General features: G+C 39.5%; 1 protein-coding gene across 1 annotated transcript in view; it reads right to left on the bottom strand.

The window, feature by feature from the left end:
* The window catches only part of DYTN (dystrotelin), a 47,212-nt gene that overhangs the window by 9,656 nt on the left and 18,626 nt on the right, over positions 1-18,930 (bottom strand). Inside the window, exons 8-10 of the mRNA XM_059169000.1 lie at positions 18,800-18,911; positions 17,177-17,325; positions 910-1,069 (exon numbers count right to left, since the gene is read on the bottom strand). Of these exons, the coding sequence (XP_059024983.1) occupies positions 910-1,069; positions 17,177-17,325; positions 18,800-18,911 (421 nt within the window). The remainder of the gene's footprint in view (positions 1-909; positions 1,070-17,176; positions 17,326-18,799; positions 18,912-18,930) is intronic.

Here is an 18,930-nt window from a genome sequence, read left to right as displayed (position 1 = left end):
GATATAATGCTGCAACTATCCTTTAAGAAACGAACACTTATTATGTGTTGGTGTACTACCAAAGAAAAAAATCTTCAATGATGTGAACAGGCTATTAAAATATTATTCTCTTTTTCGGGGTGCCTGGGTGGCTCAGTGGGTTAAGCCTCTGCCTTTGAGTCAGGTCATGATCTCAGGGACCTGGGATCGAGCCCCACACTGGGCTGTCTGCTCAACAGGGAGCCTGCTTCTCCCCACTCTCTGCCTACTGGTGGTCTCTGTCAAACAAATAGATAAAACCTTTAAAAAATAAAATATTATTCTCTTTTTCAACAGCAAATCTCTGAGGCCAGATTTCTTCATATACTTCAACTACAACATTTTGCAACAGATTGAATGAAGCAGTTATGAAAATCTGTCTTTTGTTAAGTCAAATATTAAAGAAATGTTTAAAAAGCAATGCCACTCTTCTAAAATTTTTTAAAAATATATAGTTACTGTTTAAAACTGTTCCATATATAATGGGCTTATTTCATTTTTAAATTAATAAACTTTTAAGCCACTTCTCACTTTTAATTTTGATCAAGGTAAAGAATAGCTATGACTCAAAAAGGCTCTTTGGGATCCTCAAAATGTTTTAAGAATGTAAAAGGGTTGCATAGACCAAGAGGCTAAGCATCAGTGCTGTAAAGGACCGCTTTGCCCTAGATCTATAGTTTCTTAACCGGCACCAGTATACTACCACCAGTTCTCCTAGTGGGTCTGAAGGAGAAGGAGAGAGTCTGAGGGTGAATGTGGGAGGAGGTGAGGGTATGGAGAGAAGAGGGAAAGAGAAGAGGCTGATCACAATGAGGTGAGAAGCTTCAGGCTGAAGTCCTCCCACGGCCAGTGGATTTGAGGTCGGACTTCTGGACGTTCCACACTTCCTACCTGGAGCTCCTGCCCCATCTGCTGTAGCTGGGTCCACAGGCTATCCTGGTTGGCTGTAAGCCTGTGAATCTTGGTTTCAAATCTGCAACTTTTTTCTTCCTGCGAGGCATAGATGGCTTGCAACTTGTCTTTGCATCGTTTTAACTGTTTTTTAAGGAATCTGCAAAGAGGACACCTTTGAGTGTATTGAAAGGGAAAGAGGTCAGCTAACTAACTAGCTCCCTAGCGACATGGGCTGTGAGTCTTCTTTGTGGGAGAAGATGCTGGAGAAGTCCATGCCTCCACTATTATTTCACATTGATCAATGTTGTTTAATGTTGTTCAACCATTCACTACGCACCGCTGACCTTCGTGCCTCCTACGTACGTGACTCCACCAAGAACTTCATCGGCATTGGAGATGTTTTAGAAGACTCATCCTGCCTGTTAGGGAGTAATTTTGCCAACACACCTTGACTAGCTACCTAAATTTGAATATTGATTTGTTATCCTTTGGTCACTCTGTTTGGAATGAAAGTATACATGTCCTGGCCAAACACCTCACACCTGACCAGGATAGGGAAGGAACAACGAGACAGGCAGTTCATGGATTGTGAATCTGTTTGGGCTCCTCTTCCTAAGTCTAGTTATTCATTGGTTTAAGAATGAACCAAGCAGTCAGGGCAATTCTTTTAAAGCATTAAAATAAACACACAACCATAAACCAAATAATGATAAATAAAGTAAAACAAAACAAAACAAAACAAAAAGCAGATCATGTTACTCCTCTGCTCAAAACTCTCCAATGGTCCCCCCCTAGTTTAGAATACGCCAAAGTCCTTCGGAGGCAGACAAGTCCCAACAGTTGGTCGAGACCCGCCCCCTGTCTTCTTTCCCCTGCTCTCTGCCTCCGCTTGCTCCCGCACTGTCTTGCAGCCACACACAGCTCTTGGCTACTCTAACACACCAAGCATGACCTCCCCTGAGAGTCTTCTCTTCGGCCCCTCTGCTTGGAACCCTCCTTCTCCAGGTTCCTGCTCCCCTTACTTCTCGCGTCCTTCGAGTCGTCTCTCACAATTGTACTTTCAATGAGACCCTCCCTGATTGCGCTCCTGGAAACTGCAAACCAGGACTCCGAACCTTGCCTCCCCCACTCCCATCTCCTCCCTACTTTATTTGTCTCCAGGTCTAATTGTTACAGACCATGATACGATCTGAGATTTTGGACTTCACCTCCAGTCTTCAAACCTCTGGACAGTCACATTATAGGACACATTTTACTTATTATTTTAGTTATTTATTAATTACTCTATTGTTTAATAATTGCTTATTGCTTCTTTATTCTGGCAACTTTTTTCTTCCTTTTTGCTTGTTGTCAGATATCCCCCAGCCCAGGCCTAAAATAGTCCCTGTTACAGAGTACGTATACAATCAAAATTGGCTGAGTAAAGTACAATCTTACCTTTAATCATTGTGGTGGGCATATTTGTGGAATTTGTAGACATTATCTCACCAGTGCGAAATGCAAACGATTTCTCGATGTTGGAGCCTTTGAAATTCCTAATTACCAATTTCCAAGATCTTAAAGAAGTCTTGGAATCTGGGTTGGGTTTCCACCCATAGGGAGCATGAAGGAGAGCCCTCAAACGTCTAGACAGTCACACTCAGGTAAAATGGGAGTCTGACTCTAAAATCCTTGATCATAATTGGAGTTTCAAATATATCTTTATGATGGATTTTTCAGAAAGAAAAATCAGCCAGGGATTTGATAGCAGATCACAAAGATACATTCTTATAAGTCATCTCTGGCTGGTTTTTTAGGCAGCGTTGTGCTCCTTATGACCACCAGTGATAACAGTTTCTCTCTTTTTCCTAGGATGTTCTCCATCCCCCAATCTAAATATAATTAACCATATTATGTATGTTATCCTTAACTACTCAAATAGAGCCAAAGCCCTCTTTTACCTTCCTATTGGGCTATTTCTCTTTTTAAGGAATTTCTTCTAAATTAAAAAAAAAAGGCATGGTGATAACTTTGTAGAATTTTTTGCCATAAAAGCAAAAATGAAATGCTTTTGGTTTGTCTCTGCTGTCGGTGTCTGTGCATTCCCACATGGGTCCTACCTTCTTTCACTGTGGAGTGCATTAATGGATTCATGAGTTCTCCTCAGTTCATTCCTGAGGCTGACCACAGTCTAAAGCAAGAAATACAGAAAATAAATCTTTGGCTTTTGGTTTGAATTTAAACCACATTCCTAAAAATTCACCACAGGCATATGATAATTATATATATAAATTAAATATATAATACATATTAATTACATATATAAAAAAGTGAGTCCTATTTGGGTTTCGATTCAGGTATGATGCAGATGTTCATATACTCACAGAGAAGTTTCATGATCTCATATTTACATGATGCTTTTCTTTAAAGGATTTCAACATAAACAAGATCTTGAGATTTTAAAAATCCATTATAATAGTCCTTTGCCTGAGTTAGTTTCCTGAAAACCTCCTTCCCCCAAAAGCATCTACAAAAAGCAGCTGGATCACTTTCTCCTCCTTGGCTCAAGAAATCTTTCCTTTCAGGGCACCCAGGTGGCTCAGTTAGTTGTGTCTGCCTTTGACTCAGTTCCTGATCCCAGGATCCCGGGATCGAGCCCCACATCAGGCTCCCTGCTCAGCAGGGTCTGCTTCTCCCTCTCCCTCTGCCCCGCCTCCTGTTTGTGAGCACTCTGTCTCAGATAAATAAATAAAATCTTAAAAAAAAAAAAAAAGAAAAAATCTTTCCCTTCTATCCACCACCTTCTATTTAAACTTTCTCAACTTTCCGTTGCTCTCCGCATGGATGTGTACTGAGAGCCACAGCTTATCTCTTTGAAATCACCAAGGCTCTTTGCGTTAATAGTGATCAGCTCAGCAACTCTCATTTGGGGTTTTCCCACCAAACCTTGTCACTCTTCATACCACGTTCTGCTCCCTGAATGGCACCCAAATGCAAGTCCTGACCTGATCCAGCCTGGCCCAGCTTCTGGGACACCAGGAACTGGCCCTTGGCTCCCACGTGTCTGGATGGGAGATTGGATTTCATTACTCTACATTTATAAGCAGCTGTGGCTACACTCAGTGGCCTCATCTGGTTCCTGCAAATTATCTGAAGAGGGATTGGCCACCTTGGGAACACGGGTCTACAGGAACAGCCTGAGAAAGGAAGACGGAAGGGCAGGAAGAAGGAGCTGAACTACAGACACAAAGTCACGCCATCTGGTTGGGGTGTCCTCTGTGGCCCCTCCGCGTGACCTGGGCCCATTTGCCTCTTCATTCAAATGCTCAAGCAGCTTCCAATGCCTCACATAGTCTTTGAACCAGTGAACTTTATATTATTAATATCAATGTTATCCTGTGGCATGGGTCGTTCTGCAGTTGAGAAGCATTTCAGGTTAGCAATAGGTGCTATGCTTTAGGTTGTCATTCTCAACTGACACACATGAGGCTGTTTCCAATCTTTCAAAGTACAGGCAATGCTGCAGTGAACCAAGCTGTACCTGCTTCCTTGAGCAGATATGTGTGGGCAGCTTTCTCAGCTTTCAAGATTAATAGATACCAGACGTTTGCCCACATTGGGCACGCACACGACACATGCCCACGCACGGATATTTGAAAATGCATAAACACACCACAAACAAATGCAAAGATCTACCCCAAACAGATTACCTCTGGGGAAGTAGGAGCCCGCCCTGGGTTGGGAATTAGCGCTGAAAATAACTTTGTCATTATCCGAAATATCTTAACTTTTTATAAGGCAAACAGATTGAGGTCCTATTTGTATAATAAAAACTTTTCTCTTTCTTTCTTTCTTTCTTTCTAATTAAAAATGTTCTCCCTTCTTTCTTTCTAGATTTTATTTATTTGACAGAGAGCACAAGCTGAGGGAGAGGCAGACAGTGAGGGAGAAGCTGACTCGTCCCTGAGCAAAGAGCCCAATGCAAGGCTCAGTCCCAGGACTCTGGCATCATGACCTGAGCCCAAGGCTGATGCTGAGCCAACGGAGCCACCCAAGCACCCCTAATTTTTTTTTTTTAATCAAAGGAAGAAATGAACTGCCTGAATAAACATGAAGAACGTGAGATAGAATGAAACGAGAGTGAAGTAAAGAAGAGAAATCCAAACACAGAACTTCTGTTAAATTTCCTCCTTCGGAAAGAAGAAACGTTAGTTTATAAAGGGGGGGGTGCTGCATTGTGAAAATGGCTCTTATTCAAAGCAGTAGCTAGAGGGCTTTTCAGGGCGACTCCGCCCGTGGAAGCCGGCCGCTCTGCCGGGCGCCCACGAGGGGGCGTGCGAGGTCCGCGGCGCGGCCTGCAGAGGCTCCTCTCGGGCCGCTTAGGGTTAAGGCGCGCATGGGCCGCAGGCGGTGCAGCCGGGAGGAGGAAGTGCGCGGGTGGCCCCAGGACCTCTGCACGACTGCGGCGTGGGAACTTTTTTCTTGGGTGATTGAAAAGCATTACAGATACGATTTTGAAGACCTTCCTTAGGGTCAGACTATACTGATTGAACTGATTGGAGGGAACGCCTGCCGGTGCTGTCGCAGAGGGCAGGGCAAATAAACAAGGGACTGAAAACGTGATAAAGTGTTTGCAGACCTAAGAACACACACACACACACGCACGCACGCACGCACGCACACACAGCCCACATGTCATCTCTAATTCCTGTGATGGAAAAATTTCATTGGAATTTTTTTTTTTTTTTTTTTTTTTTTTTTTGTTAAGTTTGTTCTTTCCCTTACGTCTTCTCTTCCAAATTTCCTGACAGTTTCCTTATTTGTGGACGTACTGGTTTTCCTCCCCCGCCCCCCCCCTCCCAACCCCACTTTTGAATAGCATCACATTGTGTGATAGCGAGTTGCCATAAGACCCTTAAGGGGAGAAGGAATCTTTATCTGTAAGTTATATGGGCACGTTTGGGGGCAGAGACTTCGAATCTATGGACACTGGTGTAATGTAAAGACATCAGAGCCGAGTGCAGCTTACCTGTAGGAGGTAGACTTAGCCACAGTCCCCTCATAGCTGAGCTTGGTCCGCTAAGTGGACAGTCCAGGTGACTGGCTGCAAAGGGGACTTGTACTGTGGGAGTGAGAACTGACCACTTTGGAGAGCAACAGGTAAGAGAAAGTTCATGTTGCTCCGTTACATGTAGATGAGGGTGGGTTTTATGTCTTCTTAAGGGTGTTAATATTGAGTCTTCTAAAACATGCCCAGACAACAATACAAATTATATTTAATTGTGTGGACCACCATAGCCATTAATTCATGGTTTTTAGCTGAAGTACTTTTTTACAATGAACTTCATGCTTGCCAACATCAGATTAACCTTATACATGCTACTCTTCATGAAAAACTATGCAATTGATTATGTGAAATAGGCCAAAGACTGACCAGGAGTTATGTATTTTGAGAATATAGGTTTTCCTAATAGATACTGATTTGATCCTTCTGATACAAATGTGATTTTATTCTTTTGGCGTAAAAGTTGAGCATATTTGAGTTGAATTAAAGTAGAAATGTGAAGATTTGAAAAATAAAATAGTTTAAAATACTTTAACTAATTTGAAAATCTTGTGGAAGTAAGTAATTTTCTTAAGAAGATGAAATTACCAAAGTTAACTGAAGAAAGCATTAACAGATGATCAATTTTGAAGAAAGAGAAAAAATTACCTAAATATTATAAAGGCTCCAGTGTCCTAGGGTTTTACTCCTAAATTCTGTCAATTTTTAAAAAAGATTTTATTTATTTATTTGACACAGAGAGACAGTAAGAGAGGGAATACGAGCAGGGAGAGTGGAAGAGGGAAAACAGGCTTCCTGCTGAACAGGGCACATATGTGGGGCTTGATCCCATGATCCTGGGATGATGATCTGAGCCCAAGGCAGACACTGAACGACTGAGCCACCTATGTGCCCCCAATTCTGTCAGTTGTTAAGATACAAATAGTTCTTGGGCTCCTGGGTGGCTCAGATGGTTGTGCAGCTCTTCATTTCAGCTCCAGTCATGATTTCAGGGTCATGGGATCGAGCCCCACATTGGACTCTGCACTCACTGGTGAGTCGGCTTGTGGATTCCCTCTCTCTCTCTCTCTCTCTCTCTGCCCTTGCTTACACTGTCTCTTTCAAATAAATAAACAAATCTTTTTAAAAAATAAAATAATTCTTACCTTAGATAAATTGCTTCAGACACAAGAGAAGATGAAAAAAGGAGTAGCTGCTGAAAATGCGCAAAACTAACAAAGACAGTGTTGAGTGACAGAAAGAGAATATTCTGACTCATAAATGTTGCGATTCTAAATGAGAAATAAGCAAAGCAAATTTAAGTCATATTTAAAAAGGATCCACTCTGAACAAATATAGGTGTTGGTTTCAGCAATGCCAGGAACGTTTACTCTCAGGGACTACTGGTGCAATGCTCCCAACAGGCAAAAGCATGAGATCATTTCAATTGAGGCTAAAAAGGAGACTTAAAATAAATAAATTCAAAATCACTTCTGATTGCCTATTTCCACAAAACAAGACAAAACAAAAAACAAAAAAAGTAAAATAGAAAAAGGACTTCCATAAAATTAAAAGGAGTTTCAACCCAGCAACTAACACCATCATATTTAATGGAGAAGCATAAGAGAAGTGCCCTCATTAAATCTCCTCCCATTTAAAGGAAAAGAAGCTGCCCGTCATCTCTTGCATTATTCAGTATTGTTCTGAAAGATCTGGATTCTCTCGGGAATGAAGACATGCAGTTGATATGAGAGGTTTAAATATTGGAGAGAAAGAGACCAAAATATCCCTCCCCCCGCCCCACACACTGCATGATTGTTTAGTTAGAAGCAAGAGAGTCAAACTAGACCAGTATTTGAAATTAAGAGAGTTCAGAAAGGTTTCTCTTTATAAGAAAACCATTAAAAAATCCATAACTTTCCAGTATACCATCATTAATAATTAAGAAAAAGGTACTTTTTCTTTATTCAAAATAAGAACAATAAGCATAAAAGAGCCAGGTGCCCTCAGTGAGAAACCTAGACTGAGAAGTAAGCCACATACAGCCATTACTGACAGATGTTTGCACCTCAAAATACAGGTATAATGCAAATCAAACCAAAATACTCGTAAGATTAACCTGGCATCTTAGAAATGATTTTAAAGTCCTTCTAGAAGAATAATTGTTTAATAATAGCTAACAATTTAAAAAATCAAAATAGCAATCATGTCAGCAAGACACCAGAAGAGGGAGCCCTAGCCCCTCCTAGCCATCATCCTACCCCAGCCACACGGATTAAACATCACCTCAGTTCTTGTTTCTGCCTGGGGAACTCAGGGGAGGACTAGACCGTATGTTCAAGCCCTGATTTCACTGGGGGTTGCCTGAAGAATGGGCTATTTCAGTAAAAAAGCAGGAGTAGGGGAATATCCTCACCTTCTAACGTGCCATCCACAATAAAAGCCAGGTAGATTTAAACCTTAAATATCCAAAAAAAAAAAAAAAAATCAAGCCACGTTAATACCACCCCCACCCCCAAATCAATCCATGTCACAGCAATACAGCTGAAGGCTCATTTGATTTTTTTAATGCAGAAAAATTTTCCAAGCATAAAATTGTGTGAGAAGTCAGAAAAGGTTAATAATGTTTTCATAGGAATTAAAAATGTCTATATATAGCAAGTCACATTATAAATTAGACTAAAAGGAAACAACCATAAAGAAAGGTTTCCCACAGCTAGAGTTTTAAAAGCTCAAATACATTAATCAAACAAGCTGACGCATCGGTAAAACTGGGCAGAGAACAGTGACAGAAGAGCAAATACAGTCACCTTCTAAGTGAAGAAGAAATGGACATTAAGGCAAATAAAACATATTCTGCTCATAAAAGTACCAAAGTTCAAAATTTGATGATAGTAACAAGTTACAAGTAAGAGTAACAAGGATCAAGAGAAATAGTTATTTGAATTCACTGGGTGCACAGTTTGGTATATCCTTTCTAAACAATAATTTTTCAGTAAGTATTAAGAGTCTAAAAATATTCCCACTTCTCATCCTAGTTATCCCACTTAAAGAAATAAACCCTACTGAACTATCTGGGAAATCATGCACAAAGAATAATGTACAAGGATTTCAATAGTATAATTTCAAGTTTTAGCAAAAATTGGAAGTAATTCAAATATCCAACAAAAGAAGAGGGGTTAAATAATGTTATATCCATTTAAATGAAACCTGCAAAACAATGTGTCAGAAAATTTGTAATGGCAATGGGAAATGTTCAAAAACACTGATATAGAAATATATCAATAATACATTCTGCAGTATGATATAAACTATATCAGAAGTATTTGCAGGGAAAGAAGCACACTAAAATATTAACATATTAACATTAAAATATTAATATTAGTAAAGAGTACACTTGTCACAATGGGCACTGAGTAATGTACAGAATTGTTGAATCACTATATTGTGATTCAACACCTGAAACTAATATAACTCTGTATTTTAACTATACTGGAATTAAAAGAAAAACCTTAATAAAAATATTGAAATAGTGGTTATATCATGGTTTGTAATTTTAATTTTGTTCTTTGTTGGCTTTTCCAAATTTTCTGTAATAAATATGTAATGCCTTATGATTGGAGATAAAAAATTATTTTAAACAATATTTTCTTTGATCATGTTAACATCTTGAAAATATTCCATACACCACACTGAATCTCACGGCATCCTTACAACGTGGTCCAGATTGTTTGTGCCTTGGTTCCTTTCCCTCTTGGACTCACCTGAGGATGTGGGTTGCTGTTGTCGGTTTGCTGAGCCCGAAATATCATTGGAGATACTTGTCTGGAAGCCTCTGTGGCTACAGTTTCCACTGGTCTAGTCCATCTTTCATGTATTGGTACTTCAGAGCTACTGTACGGAACCAAGATCCTGTTATAAAGCAGAGTTTTATAAGACATTGTAATGATAATTATCAGGCATGACATGAGGAAAGCCTTTTTAGAAAATGTTAAATCAGATATTAACTCTGATATTCAAAATAGCATTAAAGTAGCATAACTTCCCCCCCACCCCCTGCCTTTTCCCATCCAACTACTTAGGTGATAGACAGCAATCGGCCAATAATGGAAATGGAGATTCTATTTACTGCCCTGCTTCTTGATGATCTAGGAATAAGAATGCAAAGAAATTAAGGAATGACTGCATAAAATCCCCCAAGGTCATCCTGTTCAGGTCAGATACTAGGGGTTTTGAGCACAGATGTGTGCATAATTATTGTGTCATACTGGAAAGAACATAGAATAGAGCAGTCAGTTTAAGGGCAGACATATTCCATTTTTATGTAGTTCCACTTAGTTTCATTCCTTTTTTCAAAAATGATTTTATTATTTATTTATTTATTTTTTTAAAGATTTTATTTATTTATTTGACAAAGAGAGAGAGAGAGAGAGAGAGATCACAAGCAGGCAGGCAGAGAGAGAGGCAGAAGCAGGCTCCCTGCGGAGCAGAGAGCCCGATGCGGGGCTCGATCCCAGGACCCTGAGATCATGACCCAAGCCAAAGGCAGAGGCTCAACCCACTGAGCCATCCAGGCACCCCCAAAAATGATTTTAAAGCATCTCATCATCTTGAGTTATTGAAGATAAAAGATGGAAAACAAAAGCAGAGAACTCCTCGCTCACAGAGATTTCATATTTAATGAACAGATGAACATACGATTGTTATTGACATGATGTAACTTTATTTCTACAGAACGTGATGGGCTCACAGGGAGAGAAGTGATTATTGTGTGGTACACTTAATTATGCAGATAAGCCGTGGGGCATTTGGGGATAACGCTGGACTTCCTTGTCACATATCTTTGAGTGACACATTCTCTTTCTACCCTATGTGAGATCATTTTGATTCCTTTGGGTTGTTCCATACTGTTTTCTGTACTCATCCAAACAGCAAATATATATACTGAATTTGTTTTTGGAACAAAAATGACATTTCATGCATACTGTTCTGCCACTTACACTTTTTGTTAATGGAGGATGATGAATGCTCTCTACTGTCATAGATGGGTGCTTAAATTTGTTCATTTAAGTGGATTCATTATATTCTGTCGTCTGCCTGTATCACGGGTGTTCCACCATTTTTCTACCGGTAGACTCTTAGGTTCTTTCTGGTTTATTACTCCACCCCTCCAGTGCTGTTATGTGTGTCCTTATTTAGTATTTAGTGGTACTTTCATTCCTATAGGATCATCCCCTTCAGTATTCAAACATGCTGTTACTTTTCCCATCATAACAAAACATTCTCTTCAAGTCAGGTACCCTACCTACACTATCCCTTTGTTCCCTCTACTGTAACAAATCCTGGAAAGAACTGGATTCGGTATCTTCAATTCCTCAGCTCCCATTCTCTCCTAAACCATCTCTAGTCTGATTTTTTTCTACGACCACCGTCCTACCCTGCTCTTTTTGAGGTCATCAATGATAGCCAAAGGCCAATTCTTACTTGCCCTCGCACAGCATTTGACAGAGTAGACCACGCCCTCCTCCTTAAAACACTTTATATACCTGCCTTCCACGATTCCTCATTTCCTTGGTTTTCTCCTGGATCTTTCATCTTTTTTGTCTCCCCTAATGGCTCATCTTCTGCTCTCCAGGTGTGTAGTGTGGACTGTTGTAGGGCTCAATCTTCTATTCTCCTCTTTCCTGTCTATACTCTCCTTGGTGATCTCATACAATCTCACAGCTTGAAGAGCCATCATGCCAACAACTCCCAAATTTGTACCTCTGGGAGGCTTTCCTCCAAATTCCAGCCATGAATGGGGAATGGCCTATTCAACATTTCCATGTGATGTCTGAGATATCTGAATCTTAACATAGCCCAAACAGAACTTCTGATCGTTCCTCCCAAATCTGGTCTACCTACAGCCTCGCCATGTCAGATCACAGCTGCTTTCTCCTTCTACCTACTATGGAATACTATACTATACAATAGATTAGAGTAGATACAAGATACAAGAATTGACCCATAGATCTGAGGATGAGAATATAAGTTATCTTAATTGATCCAAGTATATAAGGAAATCTGATATGTGAGAAAATTGGCATTTTAATTAACTGGGGAAATGTTAGCCTAATTGGCTATGCATCTGAAAGAAAGCAAAGCCAGACCCTTGCTGAAATAAATTCCAGATGGATTGAAATTCAAACTCAACATTAAAAAATGAAACACTAGAAGAACATTTAGAAAGTTACGTGACCTTGCTTCTACCCTTGCCTCCACCCTGCCTTCCCTCTAGACTATTCTCAGCATCTCCACTTTCTGCACTCTGCCACACTGGCTTCCTTGCTGTTCTTTGGACCTGCCAAGCACACTCCCAGATGGATAGCCAATTATGCTTTTGTGTGTGTGTGTGTGAATGAAAACACCACATTTATCATATGTTGGGTTTCCATTTAGGCTTATAGCAATCATTAAATTTTGTATTCTTGTCCTCAGATCTATATGTCTATTCCATTTTCTTAGAGAGAGAGCAAGCATGGAGGGGCAGAGAGAGAGGAAGAGGGAGAATATCAAGCAGGATCCATGCTCAGACCAGAGCCAGACAGAGGGCTCGATCCCATGACCCCAAGATCATGAACTGAACTGTAATCAAAAGCCATATGCTTAACCAACTGAGCCACTCAAGTGCCCCCCATTCTTTTTTTATATAAGACTATTTGGTCTTGGTTGTTTATAGTAAACTCTAACACTGGCTGAAGAACATCCTTTCCCATTAGTCTTCAGTTTCATGATTTTAAATGTTCTTGTTTAATTTATTATTCCAAAAATGTCTTCAAAATAATTTTTTCCTATTTAAAAAACATCGTGATTCTATTTGGAAATGCACTTAGTTTAAATACAGTTGATTCTCATTACTGATGGCCATTATACTCTACACAGTCACTGTTAACAATATTAGGGAAAATTGACCCACTGCTTCAAGGGGAAATAAAAGGTTAGGTTCTTGCTAGTCTCGGGTCAGATTATTTTTGTCATCCAAGCAACATATAACTTTGTTTTATACATGTCTTGTATATGGACACCTTATTTAATACATACTGTCAATTCATTCACATAGAACCTATGGTCAACAGCACTATAGCTCATGCTTGAATGAAGGTTGTTTAAGATACATATTTTCTTCTTAAGGTGCTTCATAACCTTTCTGTGCTTGGGAAGAGCAGACAACATTTCAGCACAGTGTTTGGGGGCAATTTGCACTAGTGAAATCACCATTAAAAAGCACAAAAATGTGAAAAGGATGTGTTTATGATATGAGAGCTGAAACAAGAAGACAGAATGATTCTCAGTTCGACCTCAGGGGTGCATCAACAGTTCAAATATTTTGCCACTCTGTGCCTGTCTGCAGATGACTAGGGAAACATCACAAGTATTGATTTTAGGGTTATACATAAATTTTCATGAGTAAGTGCATTCATAAATACAGAATCTGTGAATAATGAGAATCAATTGTATTAATTTTTGGAGCATGTACAATTCTTATGCCAGAGTCTTCTCTTCCAGGAATTTGATATGTTTCTCCTTTCATTCAGGTCTTATTTGCTGTATTCTGAAATATTATAGTTTTTTAAAAGGTGGTTTTTGTATCCTTTTTGCTAAGCTTTTTTCCCCTAAGTTTCTCTTTAAAATAATTTTTACAGGTACTGTAAAGGGGATTTTAATAAAATCTCTAGCGGACGACTACTATCATAATGAAGTAGTCATATCATATGACTATCATAATGAAGACCTACTAATCTGTGTGTATGCATTTTATTTCCCACTACTCCAAGCCTATTTATTCTAGTTATTTTTACTAGAGCTACCTGAGCTTTCTTGGGAACTTAAAATCATATTACCTGCAAATGAAAGTAATTTTGTCTGTTTCACTGTTTTAATTTTCTTTTTTATTATATTTGCAAGAACTTCCAAAACTATTTAATAACAGTGTTGATATTTGGCACCTAACTTTCAGTTATGTTTTTTGCAAATGAAAGTGTTCTCAGTGTAAACTATTATATGTAAAGTAAGTGAAACCACATGAAAAGGAGGTTTATTACCTTGCAGGATATTTGCTAAATCAATGAATGAATTTAGTATCATCACTTGGCAAAATCACAAATCTCTTAGAAGATGGACAGTAGTAATGTGTCAACTTAATAGATATTAAGGATGTGTTTTGCTTCTTACCACATTGTTAAATAATAATGTCCCACATTCCTTTCTCCTAAATAAGACACTAATCAGAATTTCTGAACTCATTAATATCTAGGTGAGGCTGAAAATTATTACATAAGAATTTTACTTTGGGGAACACTGTTGTACTCAGGTGGACAGAGTAGAACACACTGACATTCTAAAACCCTTTAGCTTTGCATAGCGATTGAATTTCCCTTTCCTCCTCTTATCTCTACTGATGCCACTCTGGGAGTAGGACAGGTCATCTCTACTATCAGGTGAATTCACTGAGTCACAAAAACATGAAGCCACTTCCCGAAGGCTACACATCTGAATGAGGACAAAGCTCAATCGAATTTCAACACTTTGTAATCACTCTTGTGACATGTTCCCATGCTCCATTCTATAAGAGTTCATGTCCTACCTTATTACCCCCATCAATCTCTTCACCACACATCCTTCATTGTATTATTCAGGCCATTGACCCATCATTCAATAAACATTTATTGAGCATTTGTCAAATTTAGACATTAGTTATAGATTCTGGAAATATATCTGGAAACAATAAAAATTTCTCCAGCCCTGCCCCTGAGCTTACATGATACCAAACAAACAAAAAATAAAAGTAAAATATATAGGGTGTAAGGTACTGATGAAATGCTCTGAAGAAAAATAAAGCAAGGGAGAGGATTGTGAGTGCCAGAGGGGGTCAGGGGCTGAAAGGTTAAGTAGTCACGGATGGACTTAAGGATGAGATAGCATTTGAACAAAGACCTCTACGGGTCTTTATTACTATAATAATAATTATTATTATTTCTATTATTTTTGAGAGAGAGAGAGAGAGAGAGCATGTACATGTGTGCAAAGTGGGGGAGGCGGCAAAAAGAGAGGAAGAGAGAGAATCTTAAACAATCCCCATGCCCAGTCTGGAGCCTAACTCAGGCCTCTGTCCCATGACCCTGAGATCATGACCTGAGTCAAAACCACGTGTCGGAAGCTTAAACAACTGAGCCTCCCAGGTGTTCCCCCTCTAGGTCTTTAGGAGTGAGGCTCAAGCCATGCAGGTTGGTGGGCTTGGGATACTTCCTTGAGGTAAGGGTTTACGTCATTAGAGGGGCCGATCTGGCTTAGTCTTGTGGGGCGGGGAAAGGAATGAGGCCTGGAGCACAGATAATGTGGGGCTGGGGAGATGAAACTGGAGAGGTTTGGGGGGGGGAATATGCAGAACTTTTCTAAGCCATTATGACTTCTAGTTTTTAGCTTTAAAACAATGGGAGGAGAATGGAGGAATTTGAGGCTAGGAGTTTGGGGGAGGCGGGCACATGAGGGATGCATCATATTTTTACTTCCAAAACATCAGTCTGGCTTCAGTGGCCAAAAGAAATCAAATTAAGAGTCTGAATCTTTGTGTTTTAAGTATGAGAATGTAGGAATTTAGACATGATCTCAAGTATTCAATAAATCCAGATGACTAATCGACACATTGTATTGTTTCTATGCTAGGGAAAGATGAAACCTGCCTTGAAGAAGACAGATGAATTGGTGCCTGATATCTTTGTTCTTATTTTTAAATTCCTTGTACTATATTAAAGATACACATCAAATGATAAATTCCCTAACTTTGAAGATATATTGATAACAACCTGCTAAGTAAATGTGATATGGGTATAATAAATGGCATCTAATTGGAATGTCAACATATACTTTTTCCTTTAAAGAGCTATAAAAACTTGTTTAGATTGGAAAGTGACAAAAGGACCCTAAAAATTAGGTCTGGGATTGAGACAGAAATATGCTGGTGGGTGTCTGAGAAGAGATTAGGAATTATAAAAGGAATTAGTAAATGAATACCATTCTGATTTAAATCTATCTGTTCTACTCTCACTAGATAAAATGGTAGTGAATTAATGTTTCTGGGGTTTTTTTCCTCCCCGATGTTTGATGATCATAAGCCCACAGAAACATTATCTTTTTGCTTTATTTTCTACAATTTTTAATTTTGAAGAAGTGGTTACTTCCAAAATTAACATCACAAAGACTTTTGTAAAAAAAAAAAAAAAAGATTTAATTTTAAGTAATCTCTGCACCCAGGGTGGGGCTTGACCTCACAATCCACAAGATCAAGAGTTGTATGCTCTACCTACGGAGCCAGCCAAGTGGCCTTATCACAAAGACTTTTTAAAGTCCTCTTTAGGCTGGCAATCTTTTGGTAAGTGATGGGTGACCTCATTCACCAGTGATGTTGGGTATGTTTTGGCTTAACCCTCTGGAGCACAATTTGGTGTTCTGAATTTTGAGAGTTAACAGAGTTAACAACTTTTGATCCAATGGTTTTACTGGAGTAAATTTATCTTAGTAAAATATTAAAACTATAGGAAGATGCATGAATAGGGATGTTGACTACAGAGTTTCAGGGGGCAAATTCTAAAAATAACCAAAATGTCCAATGATATAAGGGGTTCCTTGTATGTTATGATACTTCCTTATAAGGATGAGAGCGAGGTGATTAAAAATAATACTTTGGAAACTAATGACATGGGAAATACTGTCCATACGGAAAAGAAAAGAAGAATGTAATATTGTATCTACTGCATAATTCCTGTTTTGGTAATACTAACACGTGTACTAACACGTGACTAGCATTCGTCTGTGAGTGATAGGATTCTGAGTGTCTTTCCTTTCCCTTTTTAATAAAAATTCAGTATTCATTCTAAGTTAGGCTTTCAAAAGCAAACCAATAGAAACTAAAGATATAAAAACAAAAAACAAACAACCCAGGGATATAAAGCAGTCATTCAAATACTTTAATATTAAGTGTCTTCCGTGTTTGATGCTTTAGTTGGAATAATTCTAAAAGATGGGATGGGCCATTTAGAAGTATTTTTTGCCTTTTGTTCTGTTTGAAAATTAAGGATCATTTCTGGAGGGGAAGTGCATCTTCAGCCCCCAGCCAGCCCAGCCTCCTGCCTTCTTTCTGACCAGCATTAGGAAACCAGGCCTCAGGGCTGCCACTCTGCAGGACGGTCACTCACAGACACTCACCCGGCCTGTGTGTCATTAGCCAGCTTCCCTGGAGTCGCCTGGTCCAGCAGCCACCGCCTTCTCGAAGTTTCTTTTCTCCTACTGCGTCCTCGGAGCAGGTTGCTTCTGAGGGTCCTGACCAGGCATTTCGTATTCTCCTTTGCCGACATCTGCCGGAACGGCCACCCGTAAAAAGGAGAGTCCTATCAGAGTACCTGGGTCTTTTTTCCTCATTTGGGCAAACTGGCCACCATGAAAATTTTTGGAACTACTTCACTCACTTTTATGTCCTCAGAAAAATCATCTTCCTTCCGTACTACCTGCATATCTTGCCACTCTCTCTGCTTGTCCACAGAGTGTAAGTTTCCAAATTAAATACCACTCGCTTACAATTAACCCCTCTTCCTGAAAGTGATCCAGGAACGTGGAATTCTAAAGCAAGAAGGGGTACGGAGCAGGGCTAAATCCAGGGCTGCCAATAGTTGGGGTGTGGATTCTCTTCAGAACTGCATGATCACTGGTGGAGTTATCTCCAGAAAAATGCTATACATATAATTCTGTATAAAATTTCAGTGGATTCACAGACCCTCTGAGGTCCACCCGTCAACCCCACGTTAAGAACCTTTGCCAAAAGAACAAAGGAATGAGGTATCTTATGAAAAATTTTCAGCCCTGGAAATCTGAAGTGTAGTAACAAAATGACCACACGGTGTCAGTCTAACATCGGTAAGTCCGATTCCTCCCCTGAGTTTTAGAAAAAGGGAGCTGATGGGCCAATGAACTTGAGCATCTGGGTTATCCACTTTCCGCAAAACAATGCCCACTGGGAACTCTTTAATACCTCCAAGCACTTGACTTTAGCGGACCATTCATGTTCAAGAAAAGGAGGTGAATTTGTCTTTGGTAGGGATAGCTAACCAACACCCTTCACTACTGCCCTGTTTGAGGGTGATACCTCTGTACAGAGAAACTGAGTAATGGGAACTTAGTGAAGAGAAGAAAGTGTTCTTTGGGGAAAATGAAAATGCTCTTCATTTAAAATTGACTTTGCCATTTCTCTTTTTTCTTCAAAAGGTCTAAATTCTCTTGCTGAGTATTTAGAATTTTCTTAAAGAACATTTAAAAGGCAACTATGAAGTCTTAGTTTTCTATTCCTTCCATCCAAATGCAGATAGTAATTTTTCCCTTTCATTTTTCCTAAAGAAAAAATACTGGAATTTCGGGAAGAGACATGTGAAAAGAGAAAAGTTTCCCCAAAAGATAGTAATAATTGGAAATCTGATTTTCTCATTTTTACCAAACCAAGCCTTTTCTTTGAACCCGTACTCACTTCCAATGTTTCTCCCCTTTTATTCCTCAGATATTTTCTGCCATATATTGTGGGACCAGTCCCGTGAGATTGAACTCTGTTTGGCCTTTTCATGTCCCCAAAGGTTCTATTAGAATCTATGATGTAGAGAAAGCATATGGATATTGAGAGGTATTTTCAGTAAAGTTTGTTTCTTCCTTGTTACTTCCTTGAATATTATCGCGAATGAAAGGAACAGAATCTGTGGTTCTATCTAGGGAAAGTCCTTTAGTTGCTGTAGCTGGCAGCCCTGACTGGATTCATAAATCATTGGTGTGCAGTGGGTTAGAGGTTACCTGGACGCAGACCTCCATCACAGGATGGACCTTCTGGGGAGATCCTCTGTGAAGCCCAGCAAAGAAGCACGCTTGGCAGAGGTCAAAGTTGAGACACTTCAGACAGCGGTATCTGCCAATAACAGTGGAAG

Source organism: Mustela lutreola, chromosome 3 (genome assembly GCF_030435805.1).
Source record: "Mustela lutreola isolate mMusLut2 chromosome 3, mMusLut2.pri, whole genome shotgun sequence".
Taxonomy (NCBI): Eukaryota; Metazoa; Chordata; class Mammalia; order Carnivora; family Mustelidae; genus Mustela; species Mustela lutreola.
The sequence above is the reverse complement of the archived record's forward strand: the minus strand, read 5'-3'. Positions and strand labels throughout refer to the sequence as shown.